The sequence below is a fragment of the Caretta caretta genome, chromosome 5, assembly GCF_965140235.1.
Source record: "Caretta caretta isolate rCarCar2 chromosome 5, rCarCar1.hap1, whole genome shotgun sequence".
Classification (NCBI taxonomy): domain Eukaryota; kingdom Metazoa; phylum Chordata; order Testudines; family Cheloniidae; genus Caretta; species Caretta caretta.
Genome location: NC_134210.1, coordinates 90,788,476 through 90,810,650, shown reverse-complemented (window position 1 = coordinate 90,810,650; position 22,175 = coordinate 90,788,476). Strand labels below are relative to the sequence as shown.

Below are 22,175 nucleotides of genomic sequence, written 5' to 3'. Positions count from 1 at the left end.
TGGATTAAAATGGTTCAAAACATGAAGGCCGTGTAACGTTTTCCCACAGTATTATATCAGCTTTCTCCTCAACCTCTGCTCTATTCATCTGTGTGGCACCTGTTTTCTTCTACAGAGGTATTGTTAGATGCACGGCTAGAAAGAAGATCTCCTAGGAAGGAGGACATAGCTCTGGCTTAAAGTAAAATTTGGTTTCCCTAGCTCTCTTCTTATGTACAAAGCTTGTTTCCTCCATAACACTGCCCCTAGTGGAGGGCATGTTAGAATCAGCATACTCCTTTACACACACTACAGGAAGCTCTTCAGATGGCAGCTTGCTATTCAAGCTTGAGTAGCAGACAGAGGTTTTGTGATGGTTAACAAGAGATTTAGGTTTACTCTGGACTTTTCCTCCCTCCCTGCATCCCCGCACCGTTGCCATGGGAGAGTAGTCACATTCCAGAAGAGAGGGATTGGTCAAGGGCCCTTGCATTTGACTTTGAAGCTAGAAGTGTGCCCTTCTAAAGGAAGGTGAGATGCTGTGATGGAACTGAAAAGAGAAAAGGGGTAATAGAGATCAATGGGACAGGCAAATGAAAGGTAATTGAAATAATTAGTTAACTAACTTAGTTATTAATATGGCCTAGCAAAGCAATAAGAACATGCACAGAGGCAAATATAATGTCCTTTTTGAAGCAATGTTCTATGTTTCATTTAGGAATCTTTGAGAAACAGTAGACAATTTTCCTTCAGCCTCCTCCCCTGCCTCCAAACTTGGTATTGCCCAGGACCTTCATTTTTATCTTAGTCTTTGATTTTATATTTGCATTTTGTATCTACATCTGTATGAGTGCATTTTTTGGCATCTAACGGTCTAATAACCTGATTTGCAGGCTCAGCCCTGGTCTACACTAGGACTTTAGGTCGAATTTAGCAGCGTTAAATTGATGTAAACCTGCACCCGTCCACACAATGAAGCCCTTTATTTCGACTTAAAGGGCTCTTAAAATCAATTTCCTTACTCCACCCCGACAAGTGGATTAGCGCTTAAATCGACGTTGCCGGCTCGAATTTGGGGTACTGTGGACACAATTCGATGGTATTGGCCTCCGGGAGCTATCCCAGAGTGCTCCATTGTGACCGCTCTGGACAGCACTCTCAACTCAGATGCACTGGCCAGGTGGACAGGAAAAGAACCGCGAACTTTTAAATCTCATTTCCTGTTTGGCCAGCGTGGCAAGCTGCAGGTGACCATGCAGAGCTCATCAGCACAGGTGACCATGATGGAGTCCCAGAATCGCAAAAGAGCTCCAGCATGGACCGAACGGGAGGTACGGGATCTGATCGCTGTTTGGGGAGAGGAATCCGTGCTATCAGAACTCCGTTCTAGTTTTCGAAATGCCAAAACCTTTGTCAAAATCTCCCAGGGCATGAAGGACAGAGGCCATAACAGGGACCCGAAGCAGTGCCGCGTGAAACTGAAGGAGCTGAGGCAAGCCTACCAGAAAACCAGAGAGGCGAACGGCCGCTTCAGGTCAGAGCCCCAAACATGCCACTTCTATGATGAGCTGCATGCCATTTTAGAGGGTTCAGCCACCACTACCCCAGCCGTGTTGTTTGACTCCTTCAATGGAGATGGAGGCAATACGGAAGCAGGTTTTGGGGACGAAGAAGATAGCTCACAGCAAGCAAGCGGAGAAACCGGTTTTCCCGACAGCCAGGAACTGTTTCTCACCCTGGACCTGGAGCCGGTACCCCCCGAACCCACCCAAGGCTGCCTCCTGGACCCAGCAGGCGGAGAAGGGACCTCTGGTGAGTGTACCTTTTAAAATACTATACATGGTTTAAAAGCAAGCATGTGAAAGGATTACTTTGCCCTGGCATTCGTGGTTCTCCTAGATGTACTCCTAAAGCCTTTGCAAAAGGTTTCTGGGGAGGGCAGCCTTATTGTGTCCTTAATGGTAGGACACTTTACCACTCCAGGCCAGTAACACGTACTCGGGAATCATTGTAGAACAAAGCATTGCAGTGTATGTTTGCTGGCATTCAAACAACATCCGTTCTTTATCTCTCTGTGTTATCCTCAGGAGAGTGAGATATAATTCATGGTCACCTGGTTGAAATAGAGTGCTTTTCTTCAGGGGACAGTCAGAGGAGCCCATTACTGCTGGGCTGTTTGCCTGTGGCTAAACAGAAATGTTCCCCGCTGTTAGCCACAGGGAGGGGGGAGGGTTGAGGGGGTAGCCACGCGGTGGGGGGAGGCAAAATGCGACCTTGTAACGAAAGCACATGTGCTATGTATGTAATGTTAACAGCAAGAATTGCCCTGAAAGAGTGTAGCCACTGATTTATAAAATGTGTCTCTTTAAATACCGCTGTCCCTTTTTTTTTCTCCACCAGCTGCATGTGTTTCAATGATCACAGGATCTTCTCCTTCCCAGAGGCTAGTGAAGCTTAGAAAGAAAAAAAACCGCACTCACGATGCAATGTTCTCTGAGCTCATGCTGTCCTCCCACACTGACAGAGCACAGACGAATGCGTGGAGGCAAATAATGTCAGAGTGCAGGAAAGCACAAAATGACCAGGAGGAGAGGTGGCGGGCTGAAGAGAGTAAGTGGCGGGCTGAAAGAGAGGGCTGAAGCTCAAATGTGGCGGCAGCGTGATGAGAGGAGGCAGGATTCAATGCTGAGGCTGCTGGCGGACCAAACCAGTATGCTCCAGTGTATGGTTGAGCTACAGCAAAGGCAGCTGGAGCACAGACTGCCACTGCAGCCCCGAGTAACCAACCGCCCTCCTCCCCAAGTTCCATAGCCTCCACACCCAGACGCCCAAGAACGCGGTGGGGGGGCCTCCGGCCAACCAGCCACCCCACCACAGAGGATTGCCCAAAAAAAGAAGGCTGGCATTCAATAAATGTTAAAGTTGTAAACTTTTAAAGTGCTGTGTGGCATTTTCCTTCCCTCCTCCACCACCCCTCCTGGGCTACCTTGGTAGTCATCCCCCTATTTGTGTGATGAATGAATAAAGAATGCATGAATGTGAAGCAACAATGACTTTATTGCCTCTGCAAGCGATGATTGACGGGAGGAGGGGTGGGTGGTTAGCTTGCAGGGAAGTAGAGTGAACCAAGGGGCGGGGGGTTTCATCAAGGAGAAACAAAGAGAACTTTAACACCGTAGCCTGGCCCGTCATGAAACTGGTTTTCAAAGCTTCTCTGATGCGTACCACGCCCTCCTGTGCTCTTCTAACCGCCCTGGTGTCTGGCTGCGCGTAACCAGCAGCTAGGCGATTTGCCTCAACCTCCCACCCCGCCATAAACGTCTCCCCCTTACTCTCACAGATATTGTGGAGCACACAGCAAGCAGTAATAACAGTGGGAATATTGGTTTCGCTGAAGTCTAAGCGAGTCAGTAAACTGCACCAGCGTGCCTTTAAACGTCCAAATGCACATTCTACCACCATTCTGCACTTGCTCATCCTGTAGTTGAACAGCTCCTGACTACTGTCCAGGCTGCCTGTGTACAGCTTCATGAGCTATGGCATTAAGGGGTAGGCTGGGTCCCCAAGGATACATATAGGCATTTCAACATCCCCACAGTTATTTTCTGGTCTGGGAATAAAGTCCCTTCCTGCAGCTTTTGAAACAGACCAGAGTTCCTGAAGATGCGAGCGTCATGTACCTTTCCCGGCCATCCCACATTGATGTTGGTGAAACGTCCCTTGTGATCCACCAGAGCTTGCAGCACTATTGAAAAGTACCCCTTGCGGTTTATGTACTCGGCGGCTTGGTGCTCCGGTGCCAAGATAGGGATATGGGTTCCGTCTATGGCCCCACCACAGTTAGGGAATCCCATTGCAGCAAAGCCATCCACTATGACCTGCACATTTCCCAGGGTCACTACCCTTGATATCAGCAGATCTTTGATTGCCTAGGCTACTTGCATCACAGCAGCCCCCACAGTAGATTTGCCCACTCCAAATTGATTCCCAACTGACCGGTAGCTGTCTGGCGTTGCAAGCTTCCACAGGGCTATCGCCACTCACTTCTCAACTGTGAGGGCTGCTCTCATCTTGGTATTCATGCGCCTCAGGGCAGGGGAAAGCAAGTCACAAAGTTCCATGAAAGTGCCCTTACGCATGCGAAAGTTTCGCAGCCACTGGGAATCGTCCCAGACCCGCAACATTATGCGGTCCCACCAGTCTGTGCTTGTTTCCCGAGCCCAGAATCGGCGTTCCACAGCATGAACCTGTCCCATTAGCACCATGATGCATGCATTGGCAGGGCCCAGGCTTTCAGAGAAATCTGTGACCATGTCCTGATCACTCACGTGACCGCGCTGACGTCGCCTCCTCGCCCGGTATCGCTTTGCCAGGCTCCGGTGCTGCATATACTGCTGGATAATGCGTGTGGTGTTTAATGTGCTCCTAATTGCCAAAGTGAGCTGAGCGGCCTCCATGCTTGCCTTGGTATGGCGTCCGCACAGAAAAAAGGCACGGAATGATTGTCTGCCGTTGCTCTGACGGAGGGAGGGGCGATTGACGACACGGCTTACAGGGTTGGCTTCAGGGAGCTAAAATCAACAAAGGGGGTGTCTTTACATCAAGGAGTATTTCAGGCAGGACTTCACGGAGGGTTCCAATAAGAAATGGTGCACCTAAGTTATCGTTCTTATTGGAACAAGAAGGTTAGCCTGGCCTCTGATTGATACATGGCTAGATTTACCTCGCTGCACCTTCTCTGTGAGTGACTGCAGTGTGACCTAGAAGAATGAGTCCCCTAGACGGGGGACGGGGGGAAGCAAATGAATACAGAACAAATCTGGTCTATTTCTTGTTTTGATCCACTCCATCTATCTTTTACATCTTTGGATGGCAGCAGACGGTGCAGAAGGACTGCATGCCATTCACATCTCATGGCTGCTCAACAGAAGTTGGTACGGTACGACTGCTAGCCATCCTCATCTCTTGCCTGCCTGGCAGAAGATGATACAATACGACTGCTAGCAATCCTCATCTCTTGCCTGCCTGGCAGAAGATGGTACAGTACGACTGCTAGCAATCCGTATCGCCTGCCTGCTCACCATAAGATGGTTCAATAGGACTGACTGCAGGACTAAAGAGAATGACCTGGTCAAGTCACTCCAAATTTAGTCCCTGAGCCCATGTCTGTCCAGGTGCTCCCAGCCGACGTGGCCAGGAGCACCTCGGACATGACGATGACGGCTACCAGTCGTACTGTACCGTCTGATGCCACAAGGCAAGGGGTTGCTGCTACTGTGTAGCAATGCCGTACCGTGTCTGCCAGCACCCAGGAGTCATAGGGTGACGGTTACCTGAGCAGGCTCCATGCTTGCCATGGTATGGCGTCTGCACAGGTAACTCAGGAAAAAAGGCACGAAACGATTGTCTGCCCTTGCTTTCACGGAGGGAGGGAGGGAACGGGGGCCTAACGATATGTACCCAGAACCACCCATGACAATGTTTTAGCCCCATCAGGCATTGGGATCTCAACTCAGAATTCCAATGGGCAGCGGAGACTGCGGGAACTGTGGGATAGCTACCCACAGTGCAAAGCTCCAGAAGTCGACTCTAGCCTCGGTACTGTGGAAGCGCTCCGCCGAGTTAATGCACTTAGAGCATTTTCTGTGAGGACACACACACTCGAATATATAAAACCGATTTCTAAAAAAACGACTTCTATAAATTTGACGTTATTCCGTAGTGTAGACATACCCTCAGTCAAGTAGCAAGATGTCTAAAAACCTTTGCATTTATGCCTGAGAAATTGCGCCTACAATTATTTGCATGTGCAACATTGCAGGCTGCTTTTCTGAATTAGGCCCTACATCTTGTTTGCTTCAACTTCAAGCTAATGCAGCCTGAAAAGATTGTACGGGCAGAAGCTGCCTGTTTTTTCCATTATTTTTTTAGGAGGCTCTCTGGAGCCCAAACCCTGCAGCAGGGATGAAGAAACGCCTCTCTTCGAGTGGAAGTGATGGCACCATAATGGCTTGGGCCTTTCCTGAGGAACTGTTGGTCATGCTGAACTGCCCCTAGGTTTTCTGATGTCAGCTAAAATATTCAGTAATGACTGGGCTGAAACCTTTTATAGGACCTTCCCCAGAAGATGTGAGTAGTGACTGCATTGACACAGTATTACCTTTTAAAGTTTAAAAAACAACCTGCTGCTAACTTGATGTTTTAGTTTAGAAAAAAGAAAAGGAGTACTTGTGGCACCTTAGAGACTAACCAATTTATTTGAGCATGAGCTTTCGTGAGCTACAGCTCACTTCATCGGATGCATATCGTGGAAACTGCAGCAGACTTTATATGTACACAGAGAATATGAAACAATACCTCCTCCCACCCCACTGTCCAGCTGGTAATAGCTTATCTAAAGTGATCATCAGGTTGGGCCATTTCCTGCACAAATCCAGGTTCTCTCACCCCCCTCCCAAAAACCACACACACAAACTCACTATCCTGCTGGTAATAGCTCATCCAAAGTGACCATTCTCCCTACAATGTGCATGATGGAAATGGCCCACCTTGATTATCATGCACATTGTAGGGAGAATGGTCACTTTGGATGAGCTATTACCAGCAGGATAGTGAGTTTGTGTGTGTGGTTTTTGGGAGGGGGGGTCAGAGAACCTGGATTTGTGCAGGAAATGGCCCAACTTGATTATCATGCACATTGTGTAAAGAGTTGTCACTTTGGATGGGCTATCACCAGCAGGAGAGTGAATTTGTGTGAGGGGGTGGAGGGTGAGAAAACCTGGATTTGTGCTGGAAATGGCCCAACCTGATGATCACTTTAGATAAGCTATTACCAGCTGGACAGTGGGGTGGGAGGAGGTATTGTTTCATATTCTCTGTGTATATATAAAGTCTGCTGCAGTTTCCACGGTATGCATCCGATGAAGTGAGCTGTAGCTCACGAAAGCTCATGCTCAAATAAATTGGTTAGTCTCTAAGGTGCCACAAGTACTCCTTTTCTTTTTGCGAATACAGACTAACACGGCTGTTACTCTGAAACCTTAGTTTAGAAACATTTCCAGTAGCCATTCTGCAACAATAGCACAGAGCAAGGTCTAACCAATATGTTTTTGTAAATGAGGTTTGAAGTCCTGCAGGATTTATTGAGTCACATGATAGAACTGTGTGACAAGTTACAGATACTCCACAGAGATGTTGCCAGAGTGCTGGTGAAATGTCATTGGAGTGCACTGTTTGATGTTTTTCTCACCCTTTGAAATTTAAACATATGAAACAATGATACATGGCGTTTCCTGGTTTGTTTTTGGGTAGCTTTGCTAATTGAACAAACAGTTTACACTTTTTTCAACTGTCAGGTGGCTTTATAAAAAGTAGATTATGTTTTGATCTGGGGGATTGAAGGATTCATATATAAAGAAGCAATTTTCAGGCAGCAAGAAGGCTGTAAACTGTGTTCCACTTCCCTCAAAACTAGACTAAATTCCTCATTTCTGTTTCAAATAAAACCACAAACAGATGCACAGCTTTATAGTACGACATATCTCATAGTAACAACTTCGAGCAATAAAGCAGAGTTCTTGGGCAGACAGAGCAAAACTACCTGTTTTGTTCAGTGTAGCAAGATGTAAGTTTACAGCCTACCAAGAAGTCCTCACAGAAATATGACCTGCAACCTTATCTAAAGATGTGATCCCATTGGACTTGACAAACTAAGCAGGATCAGTTTGTGCCATTGCTTGGAGAGCTCGTGTCCAAGTACAACACATGGTGCTACAGTAGGGTTACCATATTTGAACATTCAAAAAAGAGGACACTCCATGGGGGATTGGTGTATTTGCTCGTGCCCCCCTCCCCAACCCATTCCAACCCCTTCCCTAAAGTCCCTGCCCCAACTCCACCCCCTCCCTGCCCCATTGAATTCCTTCCCCAAATCTCTGGCCCCTCCTCCTCCTCCCCTGAGCATGCCACGTTCTCTCTTCTCTCTCGAATGATCAACATTCACTCTTTCTTGAATGATCAATTCTTCTTTGGGGAAAAATAATAATGGCAAAATCCTGGACATTTTTAGATATTTAAAAATTCCTCCCAGACAGCAATTTAAGAACCAAAAAGCCGGACATGTCCGGGAAAATACGGATGTATGGTAACCCTAGGTACAGGAAGTAACTAGGAAGTAGGCTCTTGTGCTACTGTGCCATTACTGAACCAGTGCCTCAGTATTGCGCTATGGGGAAGTTTGCTACTGGATGCACTGACTTTTAGATGAGACATAAATCAGATGTCTTCTTTTGCAAGAGTAGGGTTAATTCTAGCATCCTAACAAAATTCAAACTTGAGTAATTATAGTTGACCACATTTTGAAGTGACTTGTTGGACATACACAGACACATTTTCAAAGAACTTTTCAAAGCTGCACAAGCAAAATGTGTGCATGTACCTGTTCATCCTCACAAAGGGCTCAGTCATGCCTTATTAGGCACTGATCCATGCTGAAGGCATTGCAGGTGGGGAGTTCCAGAGGCAGCAGAATGTAGAGGGTAGCATGCCCTCAGCTATACCTGTTCAGGTGGTACAATGTACACCCAGTATGGGGGAAGGGGGGCATGGTCATGAGTCCACCTCTTTGCCTTTGGAGTTGTATTATGCCCCAGGAGGTGTTAGTCTTTGCACTTTGCGTAGCATGGGATTTGCAACTGTACCCTGCTGCTGCACAAGGGTGCAGCTGTGTGGGAGGATTTTTACACCCTGCCCTTCAATGCAACCTACTGAGCAGCAGTGAGAAATCTAGCCCAAAATGGATAATTGTGCATATTATTAATTTAGGTGCATATTCAAATATATTTGAAAATAGGTGCATGTCCAAATTTTGCATGCATAATTTCAGAGGTTCTTTAAAACTCTGGCTCTTATTATCTAGCACATCTTCCTCCAAACTATTACACAATGCCGATGAGTTTGGCTACCATAAAAGTTGAAGTTATAAAGGATTTTCAGAGTAGTGGAAACCAAAGTACTTTAGCCATGTAGCCAGAATGTACCAGGTTGTAGATAATGTTGACAAGGAGTTTAATTCAGCAAAACAGTCAAACCTATCCTCCTCTTTGAGCCTACTGTGCTCAAAGCAGCATGAGCCCTTGCTGCATTAGCTGATTACAAAGCGGATATTTTTCTCACCTCAGGGAATTTCTTCCTTTGTAAATACTCTGTCATCGCAGGATCAAAGTACTTAGCATAACCCTCATTGATACTGTAGATCTTCCCTTTCTTCTTGATTTTCACATCTTTATCCACCAGAACAAATTCACCAAGAGCCTACAGAAGAATGAGGTGCACCAATTACTAGCAGGAAGCAGGATACTTTGTATATACTCTATCAGAGATGCCACGCTAAAGGAAAGTTTGAAAAACTTTAGCACAATGTGGTCCTTTAATCAGCATTCATTTATATGACTTGTCATTGTTTCAAACAGATCACAAACAGGAAAGCTGCTTTAGGTACAGGAAGATTTGCCATATCTTCAATGTGAACAAAAATAATCTCAGAAATAATTGTCATAAAGTGAATACAGTCCAGTATTATGAACCCCAAATCTTAAAAAGATGAGTCAGACCTGAAAATGTCATGAGATTGGATCAAAATCATGATTTTTTTTAAAATTGATTTTTGGGGGTTGTCTTGATTTTTGAACTGCCCCTGTGCACCCCCACTGTATGTATATGTTAACTAGAGTGTTGTTAACATCCCAAATATATTGAATAGACTGATCTTGGCCACTGCTGCATGAGATCTCCAAATCATCAGGCAGCCAGGGAGCTTCCAGCTTCTCCCCAAACCTGAAAATTCTAATTAATGCAGTGTCCTCCCTCAGCCCTCACATCAATTCTGTCCCCAGTCTGTCTGCTTGGTGTGATCTCTTCAGTAAGTTACTTTTAGAGCTTAGATATATTGGCCTTCACTGAAGTCAATGCACAATGGTTGGCCTCCATGGAGCCAAGATTTCGTCCATTAATTAAATAAAACCTTTATATTGTTACCTATCTTGTGCTGACTTTCCAAATGAGCCATCTCCTTTCTCCGACTCAAGCTCCTTGGACAATGCTGTCTGGGCTTCTGGTGTCTGATGTGGAGAAGCAGTCTACAGTTTTATGGGCACTTTTTTTATTTGCAATATTTGAGTGTGCAAGTTAAAGCACTCAAAGTAAAGCTACCTAACCTGCAGATGCAGTCAGGAAGTTAGGGATATAAGTGTGTATGAATTATACCCATAATTAGTATTTGCATTTGCTGAATTAAAAGCTAAACTGAGGCTTTTTTTAAAAAAAGAGGGTAGGGCCCTTAATTGGAGGCAAAGGCACTGCCCATGATGAATTTTCTTAAACATTTCCCAGTGTAGGGCTATGATGTAGTCTTAAGATAATACACAGGGGCAAGGTCTCAATTTCTTCCCTTCCACGAATGGGACTGCAGAACTGCAGCCAAGGTGGTTTTGTATTACCAAGTACCAGTAGGACAAGGACAGATTAAAATAGGACAAGCTCAAAAGGGAGAATGCCACAAATAATATTCTCTAGACCAGAGAGGAATGAGAAAATAAGTAAAGCCTAGCACATGAAATACGAAAAGGCAGAAAGAATGTATATAGTAATATCTTGTGTATATACCGGATCTAGCATGAAGCAGTCCACTCCTTGCCCGGTAGAAAGAGCCACCAGGGTAGCACTGCCATACAAAGCATAGCCTGCTGCGACGATATTTTGTCCTGGCTGCAAGGCATCCTTTTCAGAGGGCTCATCTTCTGTTGTCTGAGGAAAGAATTATCACGATATTGAAGGTTGAGATCTTAATGGAAAACAATAAAAGCAGAACTCCAATTTAAATCAAAAACTGTTAAAATAACCAATGTCTTTTAGGGTTGCCAGGTGTCCAGTGTTCGACTAGAACACCCGGTCAAAAAGGGACCCTGGCGGCTCCGGTCAGCACCACCCACTGGGCCATTAAAAGTTGGGTCGGTGGCACAGCAGGGGCCCAAGGCTAAGGCAGGATCCCTGTCTGCCCTAGCTCCATGCTGCTCCCGGAAGCAGTCGCCAGGTCCCTGCAGGCCCTAGACTCATGGGTGGCCAGGGAGGCTCCGCGTGCTGCCCCCGCCCCGAGGGCCATCTCTGCAGCTCCCACTGGCCTGGAACCACAACTAATGGGAGCTGTGGGAGTGGCACCTGCCTTAGCATGCACCTTTCCACAACAGCAAGCTTTGTTATTTATTATTGGTTTTGCATGCTGTGGTTTTAAAATCAGTTTTCAGTCCTCTAGGACTTATTTATAAACCACCATACACGTTTATGGCATTATATAAATAACAATGTGAGTGTTCCTATTCAAGCCATGTAAAATGCTTTACTGTTTTTACAAACATTAATATTAACCACCCTATGTACGGGGTACTATTTACTCTTCTTTAGAGTAATATCTTCTTTAGAGATCTATAAGCAACATGTGAGTTAAATTCATAGATGGTATTGAACTGGCAGGAACTGCAAATGTCCATGAGGACAGAGACATAATTCAAAAGGACCTAAAGAGAGCAGAAAACAACAGCAGAAAAAAAGGCAAGATGATATATCAAGCTGGGCAATGACTATTCAAATGCTGTTATTCAAGGAAAAAGGAGAAACTTGAGAAGCCATAATGCTGAAAAAGACCTAAGGGTGATAGGGAACAGCAAATTAGCATGAATTCATTATGCCATGTGGCAGCAAGATAGACCAGTAGAATTTTGGGCTGTATTCACAGAAATGTCACATCATGGAGAAGAGAGGGGGTGTTGACATAGTCCTTCTCCATAGACGGTACGTAAAATTGCATTTATCTCTAGATACCACATTGACAGAAATATATTTACAGACTAGAGGGAGTTCAGAGAAAAACAACAAAAATTATCAGGGGCTGGAGGGCCTGACTTTAGAGAAAAGATTGAAAGAGAAATATTTACAGCTTGGCTAGGAAATGACAGAGGTAGGGACATAAGTCTATGAATGTTTTGTAGGGTGTTCAAATCGATACAAAAGCAGTAATTGTATTAAATTAATAAAGGGAAAATTTGGGCTAAACACTAGAAAAACTTCTTGATAGACATATTAGACTTCGGAATAGTCTTCCTATGGGGAAGTGATGGGGCCCCATTGCTTGGGAGATTTAAAAGTCCACTAGACAAAACATTACCAGCTATACTTTAGTAGGACACACCAGTATTCTGGCAGGGAGGCAGAGTAGTTGATATAATAATTTTTCCCCAATCTCTGAGATCTACGTTTTCTGACTCTGTGATAAATGCTGAGAATTGTTATTCTCTATGCTCATTCAGGGTGAAATAGTGCCATTGATTTCACTGGGGCCAGGATTTCATGCTGTCTCCCAAGTTTTCCAAAAAGTTTGTCAATTGTGGTGGCTTTTTTGTGATGACACCTGTTTAGTAGGAACTTGAACGAGACCTTTAGTCACAGTTCTGAGGTCCTCGTTTAGCTTTAACTCATTCCTGACTCAGCCAAACAAACTCCCATGGATCGGAATGGGATTTCATTAGTTTGAGTAGAAGTTGAACAACAACTTAAGGATTTCACCCTAGCTAGGGTTTGTCAAAAATTTACTATTAAAATTGCTCCGGATGCGAGCGTTCCTGCCAGTGAGGATCCCCCCAGGCCCTCCCCATGATACCTCTCACCATCACAACGTTGAACACCTGGGGTTGTAGGATGGCTCTCCGCAGGTCCCAGGTGCTCTCCTTCCTTCGGGAGGGAGAGTACTCTGTGATTTTCCTGCAGAAGACCCATACAGATCCGACCGCCAAAGATAGTTGGCGGCTGGAGTGGGGGGACAGGGTCTACTTTAGCCATTCCACTATTCGACAGGCTGGAGTGGCGACCCTGTTCTCCCCTGACCTACGGCCCGAGGTGCTAGGGGTCGCCGAGGCCGTGCTGGGTCGCCTGCTGCATCTCCAGGTCCGTATAGAGGGGCTCGTGGTTAACCTCGTTAATGTCTATGCCCTGACATCGGACCCAGAGCGGCTGCAATTCTATCAGCAGGCGTTCACCTCCCTCGGCACCTTAGATTCTCACAAGTGCCTGGTCCTGGGAGGGGATTTTAATACCACCCTCGAGGAGCGAGACCGCTCGGGGACCGAGCAGAGCCCGGCCGCCGTGGACACCCTCCGGGAGATAGTTGAACATCACTCCCTAGCGGACATCTGGCGTGACCACCACCCGGATGACACTTCCATGTTCACCTTTGTCCGGGTGGAAGCCCATCGGTCGAGCCACTCCCGGTTGGACTGCATTTATCTATCACACTTCCATCTCTCATGAGCCCACTCCTCCAGCATTCGGCTGGCCCCATTTTCTGACCATCACCTAGCCACCGTGACAGCCTCCCTCAGTGCAGAGAGGCCGGAGCCAGCCTATTGGCATTTTAACAACAGCCTGTTGGAGGATGAGGGCTTCGTGACATACTTCCGGGAACTCTGGATGGCCCGGCGAGGGCAGTGGCGTGCCTTTCCCTCGGCGTGACAATGGTGGGACCTGGGGAAGGTGCGCGCCCAGCTTTTCTGCCGCAACTACACCCAGGGCACCAGCGGACGGAGAAATGTGGCAATAGAGCAGTTGGAACGGGAGGTCTTAGAGCTGGAGAGGCGTCTGGCCGCCAACCCCGAAGACCCGCTCCTCTGCAGAGCATGCCGGGAGAAGCGGGAGGAGCTCCGGGCCCTCGAGGACCATCGGGCCCGGGGCACCTTTGTTAGATCCCGCCTCCGCCTCCTTCGGGAGATGGATCGCGGCTCCCGCTTCTTCTATGCCCTGGAGAAAATGAGGGGGGCCAAGAAACACATCACCTGCCTCCTGGCAGAAGACGGCACGGAACCGGCGGAGATGTGCGGGAGGGCCCGAGCCTTCTACGCAAGTCTTTTCTCCCCGGATCCGACTGACCCTAGCACTTGCAGAGTGCTTTGGGAGGAGCTCCCTACGGTCAGCGCGAGTGACCGAGACCGGCTAGAGCTTCCTTTCACTCTGGCCGAGTTCTCGGAAGCCCTCCGTTGTATGCCCACTAATAAGTCTCCAGGCATGGACAGGCTGACCGTGGAGTTCGACCGCGTGTTTTAGGACGTCCTCGGCCCAGACCTAGTCACCGTCTGGGCCGAATCTCTGTAGAGCGGGTTCCTCCTTCTCTCGTGCAGGTGAGCTGTGCTCGCCTTATTGTCGAAGAAGGGGGACCTCCGTGATTTACGAAATTGGCGTCCCGTCTTGCCCCTCAGCACAGACTACAAAATCATAGCGAAAGTAATCTCGCTGTGGCTAGGGTCTGTGCTGGCGGATGTGATCCACCCAGACCAGACCAGACCTACACCGTCCTGGACTGCAGTATCTGTGATAACCTATTTCTGGTTCGGGACCTTTTGGAACTTGGGTGTAGAGACGGTCTGTCGTTCACCCTCCTGTCCCTAGATCAGAAGAAGGCATTCGATAGGGTGGACCACAGGTACCTCCTGAGCACTCTGCGAGTGTTTGGCTTTGGACCCCAGTTTGTGGGTTTTCTCTGGGTGCTGTACGCTTCCGCAGAGTGTCTGGTTAAGCTCAACTGGACCCTGACCGAACCAGTCAGCTTCAGGCGAGGAGTACGGCAGGGGTGCCCCCCTCTTGGGCCAGCTGTATGCTCTGGCGATCGAGCCCTTCCTCTGTCTCCTCCGCAGGAGGTTGACAGGGTTGGTGCTGCGGGAGCTGGAGCTGTGGCTGGCCTGTTGGTGTACGCTGATGACGTGCTCCTCGTGATCCAGGACCCCGGCGACTTGGCGCAAGTGGAGGCTTGCCAGGCCATCTATTCGGCAGCCTCCTCCGCCCGGGTCAACTGGGTCAAGAGCTCTGGCTTGGCGGTAGGAGACTGGAGGCAGGCAAGCTCCCTCCCACCTGTGCTTCAGACCATCCGGTGGAGCGCGGGTCCACTGCTCTACCTCGGCATTTACCTTTCTGCCACGCATCCCTCTCCACCGGAGAACTGGGAAAATTTAGAGGGCGGGGTGATAGAGCGGCTCCGGAAATGGACGGGACTACTCCTATGTCTCTCCCTCCGAGGGAGAGCATTGGTGCTTAATCAACTAGTCCTGTCCATGCTCTGGTACCGGCTCAACACCCTGGTCCCAGCCCCGGGTTTCCTGACCAACCTCCGGACATCAATTCTGGGGTTCTTTTGGTCAGGAACGCACTGGGCCCCTGTAGGGGTCCTTCATCTACCCCTGAAGGAACCTGACAGGGCCTGAAGTGTCTACACACTCAGGTCCGTGTCTTCTGCCTCCAGGCCCTACAGAGGCTTCTCTATGGTGCAGGCAGTTCGGCGTGGAGCACACTGGCGCACGTCATCCTGCGCCACATCCAAGGGCTCCGATATGACCGGCAGCTCTTTTATCTCCATCCGGGACGTCTTCCGCGAGACCTCTCTGGGCTGCCGGTCTTCTACCAGGATCTTCTCCGGACTTGGAAACTGTTTTTAACCACCAGGTCTGTGGCGGCCACCGAGGGGGTAGATCTCCTCACGGAGCCCCTGCTACACAACCCCCAGCTCCGTGTGCAGGTGGCGGAGTCCTGCTTGGTGCGCCAGAGCTTGATCCTGGCAGAAGTCACAAGAGTCGGAGACCTCCTGGACTACGACTGGGGAGACTGGCTGGATCCCCGATGCTCGCCCGGCGCATGGGGCTCTCCAGACCTCGTACCCCTCGGTGCGTACTTCAGGAGGTGAAGGCCGCTTTGCCGCCCGCTGCTCAAGCTTACCTCAACCGGGTCCTGCTCGAGGGCACGCCCCGCCCACCCTCTACCCCAGGCCCGCCGGACTTTTTAATTGGACCCGTTTCCTGCAGATCCAATCGACCCCCCGCACGCCTTCACTGCGAGCCGGCTGCATGAGCTGCAGCCGGTACGCTTCCAAACCGCGCCAAGGAAACATCTATACACGCTCGTGCTCCACACCCTTCACACCTCACCCTAGTGTCCTGCCCCAACATAAAGTGGCGAGACCTTCTGCCACCTTTGGAGGGTGAGCAGCCCCGGTGGGCCAGCCTATATTCCACCTTGGTTCCAAGGCCCATCAGGGACATCAGTTGGCGGCTCCTTCACGGAGCTGTGAGCACGGGCACGTACTTGGTGCAGTTCACCCCCATCCCAGATACTTGTCCCTTTTGTGGTGTGAGGGAAACCCTGGCGCACGTATATCTGGAGTGCGCCAGGTTGCAGCCCCTGTTCCAGCTCCTCACAAATCTCCTATTATGTTTTTGGTTGCATTTTTCCCCTCACCTTTTTATTTATGCACTCCCCCATCCGTGGCCTCACAAAGTCGCGGGATCTCCTAGTTAACCTCCTCCTGGCCCTGGCTAAAACGGCCATCTATAAAACCAGAGAGAGGAGGTTGGCCAATGGAGTTTCCTGTGACTGTGGGGCCATTTTCCGATCCTCAGTCCGTTCACGTATCTGGGCGGAGTTCCTCTGGGCCGCATCCACCGACTCCCATGATGCTTTTGAGGAGCGGTGGGTGCTGTCCGAGGTTCTCTGCTCGGTGTCCCCATCCGGGTCCCTTTGTCTGACCCTTTGATTGGGGGAGAGAGTAAGGGACCTCAGCCCCAGCCATTGCTCCTGCGGACACCACCACCCTAAAGGGGTCCTTTCACATGTGGGTGCATGTGACACCCCCCCCCCCGGATTGTCCACCCCACAGCCTGCCCCTCTTGTTGGGTGCTTTCAGAAGACGGAATTGTTGGTGATGCTCGGGCGTGGCCCCAGGTAACTTGAGGGGGTGGCAGACTTTGAGAGTCAATGAAGCCCCCTTGCTCTGGGCCACCAGGTAACTTGGAAGGCTGGAAGACCACGAGAGTCGAGGAAGCCCCCTGCTCTGGCCCGGGCGAGCTTGAACACTTTCCTCCCCTGAAGCTAATGAGAAAACAATTGTGATTGGTTGCTGTGTTACACATTGCATATGCTGCTGTTTTTACTTTGTAAGTGTGTTATGCAAATAAAAATATCTTTTGCTTTTAAAAAAAAATTACTCTCCTATAGCCATTTGGCCTGACCCTGTCATAGAGGATAGATCTGACCTGGATGATTGGGTTGACTGGGGCCCAAGAGCAGGCAGTTAGGTAGTGAGACAGGCAGTTGCCACTGGGAGCCTTCCAGTAAGGAGGGAGGCTGAAGGCCCAGAGGGACCGAAGACTCTTGTTTTTGTTTTGATATTTTTCGACTTGGACTTAGGGACTCTGTTATCCTGGAAGGAATTGAATGCTTTATAACATGTTGGTTGGAGGGCCAACCTGCTTCTACAGTAGGAGTAGACCGAAGATCATTGTCGGGAAACTGAAGCAGAAGTGCCTCAACACCAGGTCTTTCTGAGGGTATAGTGAGTCTGCTTTCTATGGAAATTTTGGACTTTGTTGAAAAACTAAGCACCCCAAACCTGAAAAGCTTGTGCCCTATGATGTGTTGTTGTGGCTGAGCAAGAGGGGAGACCATTGTGTATCAGAGGCGATGTAGTTCATCCAGGTTCACCCAACTAATAGTGAAGAATGGAGGCATGAAGCACTCAAACAACAACTCTCATGAGAACCAGAGCAGTATTTTCTAATAAAAATTTTTGGTTTTCAGCTAAATGTTTTTGACGGAAAACTTTTGGATTTTTGGCTGAAAATCTTCAGTTTTTGATTTTTTTGCCATTCCCTGCACTGCCCCATTTTCGGACCAGTTCTACACTGGTGAAATATAGCAACTGTTTAAAAATATGTAGCAATCTGACAATTATTTACAGAAAGAAATGAAATCCCCTTAAGTAAGGGTGTGTGTGTGTGTGGTGGTTGTGGTGGTGGGTTATGGGATTTTTTTGATTGGTGGATTGTTCTCAAATAAGAACAGACAGAATTAGCTACTTGGCATATTATTCTCAATACCGAGACACAGCACCTTAATAGCTTCTGAGGACCTAAGACATCGTGTATGTTGTAATTTCCTATGAATGCATTCACATGTAGTCACATATTATGGACCCATGACAAAGAATTCATTTACCCTATTTGGTATGTTATAGCTAATTATGATTCAGTGCAGAGCAGCTCATTCAGAAAGATTACAGTGTACATAATGAATGCAAATTAATCAGAGTGCACATTTTAGATCCTTAATACTGACTATATGCTGCTAACTCTCTCCTAAATAATCTTTTTCCAAAAGCAGCTAGCTTGCCATGAACAGCATGTTTTTTTATGCTTTCACACCTTAAAACTTTCTGTTCTAAAATTGTATGCCTAGGGCGTGCGCACATCTCAACATCAAAGCAGTAATTGTCCACTATAGATTACTTTGAAATTAAATCTAAAAAATACATTTTATGTACAGATTGCAAACAATATTGTGAATGCCTAGCTTTCCTATACTCTCTTCCTTCCCCCACATTAAAAATGGCCAGGTGTGTGTGTGTGTTTGACCTGTGGGGGCCCCCCCCTCAAAAGGCTTCTCATTCAGACCTTATATCCCTGGTGTTTATGTAAATAAATCTTATTTGGAAGACTGTTTTCAAATACAGTATATTTATAACAGGTTTCAGAGTAACAGCCGTGTTAGTCTGTATAAGCAAAAAGAAAAGGAGTACTTGTGGCACCTTAGAGACTAACCAATTTATTTGAGCATGAGCTTTCGTGAGCTACAGCTCACTTCATCGGATGCATGCCATGGAAACTGCAGCAGACTTTATTTATACACAGAGAATATGAAAAAATACCTCCTCCCACCCCACTGTCTGGTCCAGTCCACACAAGAGATCCACTTCCTGGACACTACAGTGCTAATAAACAATGGTCACATAAACACCACCCTATACCGGAAACCTACTGACCACTATTCCTACCTGCATGCCTCCAGCTTTCACCCTGACCACACCACACGATCCATCGTCTACAGCCAAGCTCTGCGATACAACCGCATTTGCTCCAACCCCTCAGACAGAGACAAACACCTACAAGATCTCTGTCAAGCTTTCTTACAACTACAGTACCCACCTGCTGAAGTAAAGAAACAGATTGATAGAGCCAAAAGAGTTCCCAGAAGTCACCTACTACAGGACAGGCCTAACAAAGAAAATAACAGAACACCACTAGCCGTCACCTTCAGCCCCCAACTAAAACCCCTCCAACGCATTATTAAGGATCTACAACCTATCCTAAAGGATGACCCAACACTCTCACAAATCTTGGGAGACAGGCCAGTCCTTGCCTACAGACAGCCCCGCAACCTGAAGCAAATACTCACCAACAACCACATACCACACAACAGAACCACTAACCCAGGAACTTATCCTTGCAACAAAGCCCGTTGCCAATTGTGCCCACATATCTATTCAGGGGACACCATCACAGGGCCTAATAACATCAGCCACACTATCAGAGGCTCGTATACCTGCACATCCACCAATGTGATATATGCCATCATGTGCCAGCAATGCCCCTCTGCCATGTACATTGGTCAAACTGGACAGTCTCTACGTAAAAGAATAAATGGACACAAATCAGATGTCAAGAATTATAACATTCATAAACCAGTCGGAGAACACTTCAATCTCTCTGGTCACGCAATCACAGACATGAAGGTCGCTATCTTAAAACAAAAAAACTTCAAATCCAGACTCCAGCGAGAAACTGCTGAATTGGAATTCATTTGCAAATTGGATACTATTAATTTAGGCTTAAATAGAGACTGGGAGTGGCTAAGTCATTATGCAAGGTAGCCTATTTCCTCTTGTTTTTTCCTACCCCCCCCCCCCCCAGATGTTCTGGTTTAACTTGGATTTAAACTTGGAGAGTGGTCAGTTTGGATGAGCTATTACCAGCAGGAGAGTGAGTTTGTGTGTGTATGGGGGTGGGGGGAATGTGAGAGAACCTGGATTTGTGCAGGAAATGGCCCAACTTGATTATCATGCACATTGTGTAAAGAGTTGTCACTTTGGATGGGCTATCACCAGCAGGAGAGTGAATTTGTGTGGGGGGGTGGAGGGTGAGAAAACCTGGATTTGTGCTGGAAATGGCCCACCTGATGATCACTTTAGATAAGCTATTACCAGCAGGACAGTGGGGTGGGAGGAGGTATTTTTTCATATTCTCTGTGTATAAATAAAGTCTGCTGCAGTTTCCACGGCATGCATCCGATGAAGTGAGCTGTAGCTCACGAAAGCTCATGCTCAAATAAATTGGTTAGTCTCTAAGGTGCCACAAGTACTCCTTTTCTTTTTGAGTATATTTATGTAAGATGATTGTTGCAGACCCATCACTAATGAATGCTTCCTCTCCCATCCACCTCCTAATAGTTCTGGATGAGAAACTAAACAATGATGGGCTATTCTGAAAAAACAAAGGAACTTCTCCCCAGGGAAATGGACGCTGTCCAGAATTCAGCTTGTTTTTCAATTCTTGTTCATGTCTGTGCTCTGAACAACCGAAGTGGGAAAGAAAGTTCCAGTGTCAAACAAACTTCCACAAAGAAATGCAGATCTGTTCAAAGGTAAAAATAAAACGCTGGAAATGATGAGGTTATTTTTTTGGCTTTTTAAGTCTGTAGAATAGTTCTGCCCTAGAGAAGTACAATAAAAAGTGAACCAGTGAATTAAAACAGACAGCAGAAGCCTGATAACAACCTTTGAGTGTTTTCCTTTCTTTTCCTTCAACATATTTTGGCTATGGTATAGGGGATGTTTTAGCATAGGCTTCAAAATATCTGACTTCATAGAATCAAAGGTTTAAACTCTGGAAAAATCAGTTCAGCACTTCATTGCTTTGGTTTTATTTTAATAAGTTTCATGAGGTTTTAATGTATCTTTCAGAATATACTATACAAACTGAGTTTGAAATTTTTGTCATAAGTGACTTGCCCAAAGCCCGGGGGCGAGGGGGTGTCACTAAAAGAGCTGGGATTAGATTTTAGAGAATCCTGGTTCTCAGTCTTGCGTTCAGACTACTAAACTATGCCTCTCTTAGTAAAGCTCAATAATTAGCATCTGCTGCCCTTTCCCCCTCTCTTTACCTCTCCTCTACTGGGGAAAAATGACATGCACTGTTAAACTGATGGATAGTGAGAGAACTTGTCTGGAGATCTTGACAATATTACAAAAAAAGCAGTGGAATGTCAGAGGACAGCTGTAGTGTGAGAACTGTGGGGTGTAGACTCATGCAGGCTCTGAGGGGGTCAGGGGAGAAGAGATTGATTAGGCTGCTATGTTTCCCTAAAATAATATTTTTCAGTTATGTTAAAAAGTGGGTTAAGCCACCACACTCCCAGGAGTTCAAATATTACAACAACATCAGTTATTATCTCTTAACAAACATACTACTTAACCTACACAGTGTCTTAACAGCATCTGACAGCTAAGGCCCTGGAAGTCAGTTTTAAAGGCACCTGATCTTTTGATTTAATCCAGATGGTCCACCCACCTATCCGCGCTTTGCTTCCTTAAAGCTTTTTCGTTTTGTTTATTTCTAAAACTCCACCAAAACAATATTCCTGCTGGTGAAAGGAGATTCAAGGGGAAGCAAGAGGATACCGGCATCATCCATTTATGAAGAGAAAAGAATGCAAGCAAAACCAAGAAGAAAAATAGAGTAAACAAATAACATGTTTCTTCAAGAGACTGCAGTACTGCATTTCTGCTACCAAGTGGGGCTGTGTGAGACTATAAATTAGGAGTGCTGTGCTATCCTAGATTTGTTTACAAGATTCAAGGTGGTATCTTCCCATACTAAGTAGGCAGGTACTGTTAGTTTCCTCTGTTTCCTTGGATTCAAAAGAGACCCACAATGGTGGTAGTGTTGTCAATTTTCTAATTGCACAAAACCAAATACCCTAGCCCCACCCCTTCCCCAAGGCCCTGCCCCCCACTCACTACATTCCTCCTCCCTTGGTGGCTTGCTCTCCCACACCCTCACTCACTTTCACTGGCCTGGGGCATGGAGTAGGGGTGCGGGAGGGGTGAGGGCTCTGGGTTGGGGCCAGAAATGAGGGGTTCACGGTGTGGGAGGGGGCTCTGGGCTGGGGCAGGGAGTTAGGGCACAGGAGGGGGTGAGGGATTTGGGGTGCTGGAGGGAACTCCAGGCTGGGGGGGTGGGGCCAAGGGATTTGGAGTGCAGGGGTAGGTGAGGGCTCCG

General features: G+C 47.4%; 2 protein-coding genes across 2 annotated transcripts in view; one reads left to right on the top strand and one right to left on the bottom strand.

The window, feature by feature from the left end:
- Positions 1-22,175, bottom strand: part of LOC125637108 (fructose-1,6-bisphosphatase isozyme 2) — a 39,999-nt gene that overhangs the window by 7,921 nt on the left and 9,903 nt on the right. The window contains exons 4-5 of the mRNA XM_048851234.2: positions 10,642-10,782; positions 9,154-9,291 (exon numbers count right to left, since the gene is read on the bottom strand). Coding sequence (XP_048707191.1) covers positions 9,154-9,291; positions 10,642-10,782 — 279 coding nt within the window. The remainder of the gene's footprint in view (positions 1-9,153; positions 9,292-10,641; positions 10,783-22,175) is intronic.
- LOC125637110 (uncharacterized) lies at positions 994-3,006 on the top strand. Its single transcript, XM_048851238.2, has 2 exons — positions 994-1,791; positions 2,380-3,006. The coding sequence occupies exons 1-2, from the start codon at positions 1,233-1,235 to the stop codon at positions 2,616-2,618; spliced, it is 798 nt and encodes a 265-aa protein (XP_048707195.1). The 5' UTR covers positions 994-1,232; the 3' UTR covers positions 2,619-3,006.

Coding starts and splice junctions, on each gene's coding strand:
- LOC125637110 (XM_048851238.2), top strand. CDS start 1,233: ATGCAGAGCTCATCAGCACAGGTGACCATGATGGAGTCCCAGAATCGC. Junction 1,792..2,379: donor AGGCGGAGAAGGGACCTCTG/GTGAGTGTACCT, acceptor TTTCTCCACCAG/CTGCATGTGTTTCAATGATC.